This window comes from Cupressus sempervirens, chromosome 3 (assembly GCF_028749045.1).
Source record: "Cupressus sempervirens isolate cs-2001-9-10 chromosome 3, ASM2874904v1, whole genome shotgun sequence".
In the NCBI taxonomy this organism is placed as follows: domain Eukaryota; kingdom Viridiplantae; phylum Streptophyta; class Pinopsida; order Cupressales; family Cupressaceae; genus Cupressus; species Cupressus sempervirens.
Genome location: NC_143120.1, coordinates 474,758,099 through 474,764,616, shown reverse-complemented (window position 1 = coordinate 474,764,616; position 6,518 = coordinate 474,758,099). Strand labels below are relative to the sequence as shown.

At 33.4% G+C, this 6,518-nt stretch overlaps 1 protein-coding gene across 2 annotated transcripts; it reads left to right on the top strand.

The window, feature by feature from the left end:
* Positions 1-227: 227 nt before the first annotated feature.
* On the top strand, positions 228-6,187 carry LOC149567210 (uncharacterized). Of its 2 annotated transcripts, XM_089817464.1 has the most exons (3): positions 228-877; positions 1,219-1,361; positions 1,533-1,823. In XM_089817464.1, exons 1-3 carry the CDS (start codon positions 818-820, stop codon positions 1,570-1,572), a joined length of 243 nt encoding a protein of 80 aa, XP_089673590.1. In that variant the 5' UTR covers positions 228-817; the 3' UTR covers positions 1,573-1,823. The 2 variants fall into 2 exon arrangements, with proteins under 2 accessions (XP_089673590.1, XP_089673589.1); XM_089817463.1 differs by lacking the exons at positions 1,219-1,361; positions 1,533-1,823 and adding an exon at positions 5,606-6,187 and having other exon boundaries at positions 589-877.
* The last annotated feature ends 331 nt before the right edge of the window (positions 6,188-6,518 follow it).

Here is a 6,518-nt window from a genome sequence, read left to right as displayed (position 1 = left end):
GTGAAAATAAGAGTGAGCAATAAAAATAAACAAAGAGAAATAAAGAGTGATTAAGACAGATGTACAATAAATATTATTATATAATTTAATCTAATTAGTAAAATAAAATACATTTAAAATGTATAAAAAGATTTAAACTAAAAAGATATTGAACCCATTAGAAATCAAATAAAATTGAACAACCCCACAAAACAAAGAAATAGAAACTACTAAGCATTTAGACAACCGAAAAAAAGCAGTATCCTCAACTGCAACGGCTCTGGTTCATCCATGGCCGAAAAAAACAGTATTATCAGCTGCAACGGCTTTGTTGAGTTCATTTGTGGCTTTTAAAGTATTGTTATGGTTAGAAGAAAAACTTAGTTGAAAGCAATACTAACTTTTAAAAAAGCATTATTATTATCGTTGAAGCTCTGAAGTAAATGTGTGCTTTCATCCAAATTCAAGGGAACTGAACCATGCCAACGGCTCTCTTGCCCCATAAAGCCAGTATTACCGTCGGAAAAAAACATTAGTACCGTTAGAGCCAAGTCCTTATATAAGAAACCCCACTTTTCCTAGGGCAGACGGAGAGAGTATAATAACTGAGGGTTTGTATTGTAATCTCAATGCGAATTCGAGTCCCCTGTAATGGATAGCTAGGGTTTTGTAATGCTCCATGATATTTTTTGGCAATGGATTGTCAATTCGAGTTCCCTGAAATGGATAGGCTAGGGTTTTGTAATTTGTTGGCAATTCGAGTCCCCTGTTTTGATAGGCTAGGTTTTTGCAATTTGGTGTTAATTTGTGGTATCCTTGATTCCTGGGAGATAATATTATGATTATGCACAAGGGAGCTCTCAAGCATATCAAGAAAAATTTCGATTTCAAGACCAAGGTAAATTCCAACATACCCTGTTCTGCAGTTTTACTGTTTTGTTATTTTTCTTGTTATTTTGTTAATGGGACAATTGATTGATCAGGCTAACATCTTTTTTAGTTTTCCCTATCTATTTCCATGGCTGCTCAGAAATTTCATAAGCTGTCATGACTTTTATCATTGATATTACTATAAATTTTCTGCCACCTGTTGTATGTAGCATTGCTACTTTCTGTCCTGGAAACAGGGTACACGTTTAGAGGTTTACAAATTTCGTTTCATATCGACATAATTTTTAATTTGCTTCTTAGATAGCTTTTATGCCATATTAGATTTAAAGTTGCCTTTTAATGGTGCAGTTGCAGCCCTGGCCACTCTCTGGCTTCCAGAAAAATATTTTTGGCAATGAATTCCAAGATTTCTTGGGCAGATTGGCTTTTGCACTTACTGAGGAATTCTTAAACAATCTCAAAATTTCCATCTTTTATTTCATCAAAACTACGTAAGGTTTCTATTTTTGTTGTTGTAGGATTCGAATTCACCTATAGCAGCTGGTGACACATTTCCAGTTGATGCTAATATTCATTTTTGATATTTGTTGCATCTGATGGCGATTCCTTTCTTTGAATATACTAATGATTTTCTGTTGGTCATTCATATTCATATACTACAGCTATCCTGGAGCAACTGGTTGCATCAGCTGTTTTATTTAAGTTTTCTCAAAAGAAACATTTTAGTTGATAAAATCTAGTCACTTGCTCCATTCAGTTTACAGATTAATTATCAGTGGCAGCATCTTTGATTGAGGTTGGTCTCTACTGGCTGCATCAGCCATTTTTCCCTTGCAAGTGCAGTGAAATTTTATTTATGTTGTACTTCTGAATCAGTTGTTGAAATTGATCAATTATTTGTAAACTGAAATGTAAATGAGTTATTGTATAATATAATTTTTTTATTTGGGAGAGGTTGAATTTGCCCTCTCCTTGAGATTGAAGGGAATGATCACTGGCCATGATCATTCTTTTCAATCTAATGTTTCTTGTTAATACTAACATTTAAGCTTACTTTTCATTTTTATTTTATCACATTTGATTGTTTGATTTTTCCAGTGTAGCATAGCTATTTAGTTATTACAATCTCTTTTAATTAAGATGTAATTTGGTAATATTATATTAATTACCTTGTGCTATTTATATGTTGTAATCTAAACTTTTGTCCGATCATATGTATTGTATATTTTAACATGGTATTAACTGAGCAGTATTTTCGGCTTCTAAAATAGAATAATGATGCAAATTGCGTCTTAGACAACCCGAATTCAGAAGCTCTTGACATTGGTGATTTTAGACCTCTTCTTCAATTTGTTGGCATGGCATTTCCTCCCTTGTTTGTTCCTACATGCTTGATAGCTTATTCCTTTTGTGGTTATGTTTTGAATCATATGCTATTCAGGATTGAAAAACACAGATTCTTGTGAGACATGTATAATCCTGTATAGTTTCAATTTTAGCAAATCATTCTCAATTTGTACTTTATTTACATCTTTATGAATTTGATTGGGCTCACACGTTCAGAATTCTTTTAGGCGATTTAATTAAGATAAGAAAACAGTATATATCATCCTATAAGATTTGAAGGAATTAAGTAAAATATGACATTTGCTTTAGTAGAAAATAATGAGCTGTCAGTGTCCTGGCATTTGTATTGTATGACGCCTTCTGCTCTTGGCTTGTGGATTTGTCATATTAGGACGTCTTAATCATACCATACTTATGGCTCACCATGGGGGTTATTGTGATGGTTTTATATACTAGATTTTGATTGAATTCAAGTTTTGATTTTTTTAATTTTTTTTATTAGCTCTAGTGAAAATTGTTAAAAAATCATAGGAAAAACAGGAATCTGAATCATTATTTTATTAGGATTATTTCATTAAAATGTAATTTAGTTAGTTTTTAATTATTACAACTGTTTAATTTTGGATGGTCAAAATTTCCAGGAAATGGTGACTGGCCATTCTTTTTAGCCTAATGTATCTAGTTGATTTTAATATTTTAATTTTTAATTTGTTAATTAAAATGAAATTTGGAAACATTTAAATAATCTGTTAATATGTTTTTTGAAACTCGTTCACTTTTAACATTTAACATTTAACGTTCTTATTGTGCATTTGAATGTGTATAAAATTTATTTCAGCTTTGGCATCTATTTTATTGCATTGAATTTCAATGTATATATGTGTGTTAGCTTTGGAAACATTTAAATAATCTGTTAATATGTTTTTTGAAACTCGTTCACTTTTAACATTTAACATTTAACATTCTTATTGTGCATTTGAATGTGTATAAAATTTATTTCAGCTTTGGCATCTATTTTATTGCTTTGGTACTCATTTGTGGGAGTAAAGAGTATGTTTGGACAAAATTTGTGTAAAACGAAGTAATGTTGCATTTGCATATATTTGAAGAGTGTGTAAAGTCAAATATAAAAACTTCATTAAATGTTAAAGACATCAATTTTCCTCAATCCATGTTAAAGTCAAATATAAAAACTTCATTAAATGTAGTAAGTAACGATTTCTGGAAGTGATTATGTTGGATTTTTTCCATCAATGTTTCTGATTGCACTTTGTTGCACTTGACATGTGTGAGCTTTCATGTTAACTTTGTATAAAGAGTGTACTTACTTTGACATTCAACATTTACATGCATAATTTTGTGTTTGAACTTATTTGTTTACTTAAATGTTTTGGAGGAACTTCCTTGAAACATAAGCTTGTTTTTTGTTTTGGTATGTTTGGACTATTTGTGTATTTAGATTTTAGTATTTGCTTTGTGTAAAGGGCATGCTTGAACATATTGTGTGAAATGTGTTAACTTTGACAACTAGTTTTTGTGTTTGTACTTTTGATGTGTGTGTGCATGTGCATGTTTGAACTTTTGCATTCACATTGTGTACAAAGAGTGTACACATTGATAATAATTGATGTTTTATGTTTGAACTTAAAGTGTAGGACATTTGGACTTTGGGTTTTCTACATTGTGTCTTCGATATTAACATTGTGAGTTGACATTGACATTATGTGGTGTATGTTTTAACTTGAACACACTCTGCGTGTTGTGTTTCATGTGTGTTTTTGAAAGGTAACTTTGACATTTCTTTGTGCGGTGTTTACATATAGATTAATGCTAGCATTAACTTTGTGTTGTTTATCGCTTTAGATTAATGTTTGACATTTTTTTGGGGGTGAGTTTTGTCTATGTCATCTTTTCTTTGGCACTTTCTTTATCTTATGGGTTTTTAAAAATTTTGTGCATTGTGTCAATGAATTAGCTTTGTCATTTACTCTTTTGTGTGAGTTTTGTCCATGTCTTTATCTTATGGTTTTTTAAATTTTTGTGTGATGTGTTTGGAATTAACTTTTAATTTGTTTGTTTATGTGTGTATGTTTTTTTGTTTTTTTTTGGTTTGAAAGTTAATTTTAGTGATCTACTTTGTCATTTACTCTTTTGTGTGGTGTTTGTTTGAACTAACTTTTACATTCATTGTGTATGTTGGAAAGAACTTTTAACATTGATTTTTGCACATTAGCTTGGACATTTAATATTATGTGTAGAGTGTGTAAAGCAGCTTCGTTTGAACTAACTTTTACATTCATTGTGTATGTTGGAAAGAACTTTTAACATTAATTTTTGCACATTAGCTTTGACATTTAAAATCTGCCCATTAACAATTAAACATTTTTTCCCGCTCGTGCTCGCTACCCTAGCAGTGGTTTATGCAGCTGAGCCTTGGCTGTGGCCATTGGTTGGCTCTTGCAACCCTATCGTGGCCTTTGGCCCGTCTTTGCGTCCTCCTCTCTTATCAGAGATGGTTTGCTAATGCTGGTCGTCGGTTTGTGCTTGTTCGGGATCTTGTTTCGCTGTGTTTCGTTGTGCTTTGTGCCTCTCTTCATTGGTTGTTGGTAGCCGTCTTTGGTTACAAGGTCAGGGTGAGGGAGTTCTATGCCTCCTACCGTTGTTCTTGGTTCTAGGTCGGCCTCTATGCCTTCTGGGGGTAGATTTTCCTCTTATGTTGATGTGGCTACATTTGAGGCGGGTCTTCATGTGCTACTATCTTTAGATTTCAGGGTTTTTGGCCCTCTCTTTCTAATCTTCATGCTTGGATTTCTAAGCACTGGGAGTTGTCACGAATCTTCTTAAGGCCTGGTGGAGTTGTCACGAATCTTTTTAAGGCCAAGAATATATACAAAATCTTTGATTGTAATACTGATATTATTGATCATGTCAATGTTGTTTGGTACTCTTCTTATGATGCTGATGTTTGGAAAAAATACTTTGATATCTTGTGGAAGAATGTTGTTGAGCCTAAAATTAGATGCTTCAGATGGTTAGTCATGTTGGACAAGTTGCCCATTAAGAGAGATTTTTCTAATTTTGATTTTTTTGTAATTTATGCAAAGTTCCTGAAACTAGTAGACATATTCTTTTAGATTGTACTTTTGCTAAAGAAATATGGAGAATGTTTGGAATTGTTTATCCTATTCATGTTAATATTCTTGATATTATCACTGGTCATATTAATGGTCTTCCTAAAGATACCAATTTATTTTGGAATATATTGTCATCTAACATTCTCTGGCAGATCTGGAAGTGCAGGAACAAGGAAAGGTACCAAGGTAAGCCAAGGGATCTTACTGAATTTTTTCGAAAACTCACTTATTTTAAAAAAAATTTGCCGGTGCAGGCTACCATGCTGATCGAGCGGGATAAGATGAGAAGGTTCCTTCACGATGGGCATGTTGCTTGTTTCTACTACAAGTTGAAGCATGGATACCAATGGCGTAGAACCCTGGATGATCTGCAAGCTTTTGAGCACGCTTGCATTGGGCTAAATAGAGAAATCAGTAGGAAAGTGAATGCTAGAAAAGAAGGTTTATTCAAGCTGATGCAGATTCAAAAACGTATAAACGTCGTTTGGATGGAGGGTCCCTTTGGTTGGACTGCTTGGGTGGTCAATTACTATGATGTTCTTAGTTAGTTAGTCCTTCTCCTCTTTTTGTTATGTGGTACAGCTGAGTCTGTTCTTCCTTTGTGAGGCTTGGCCTCCTTGTTGATTTTTGTGGTGGTACTTTGGTTGCTCTGTATTTTCTAAAACTCTTATATCTAAAAGGGAAAAAAAAAAAGCACTGGGAGCCCATTTTAGATAGTGAGGTCCATATCTTTCTAGTGGCTAAAGGTGTTTTCATAGTAAAGTTCAATTCTGTTAAAGACAGGAAGACTATTTTGTGCAATCACAATTTTTCATGGAAGGATAGATTTCCTCTTATGGCCAAACCGTGGCATATGGATTTTGATCCGCTTACTGAATCCTTTAATAGGGTTCCTATCTGGGTTCGGTTATTGAATCTCCCAATGCATCTCTGGCTAGATTCAGTTTATGAAGCTATTGGGGCTACCATTGGTGATTTTTTATATGTGGACCCAGAGACTTTGGATATCCTTCATTCGACATATGCTAGATTTCTTGTAGATATGGATATTTCTAAGGGCCTTCTTGAGTTGGTTTGTTTGGATTCTTCGAGGGGCTCTTGGACCCAAACTTTGGATTATGAAGGTATCCCTTTTCGCTATAGAAAATGTCATAAGATTGGTCACAT

What these genes read in the sequence shown, in the direction of transcription:
- LOC149567210 (XM_089817463.1), top strand. Translation starts at nt 818, where the DNA reads ATGATTATGCACAAGGGAGCTCTCAAGCATATCAAGAAAAATTTCGAT. An exon ending in ATTTCGATTTCAAGACCAAG is followed by an intron (nt 878 to 5,605) that starts GTAAATTCCAAC and finishes TTGCCGGTGCAG; the next exon opens with GCTACCATGCTGATCGAGCG.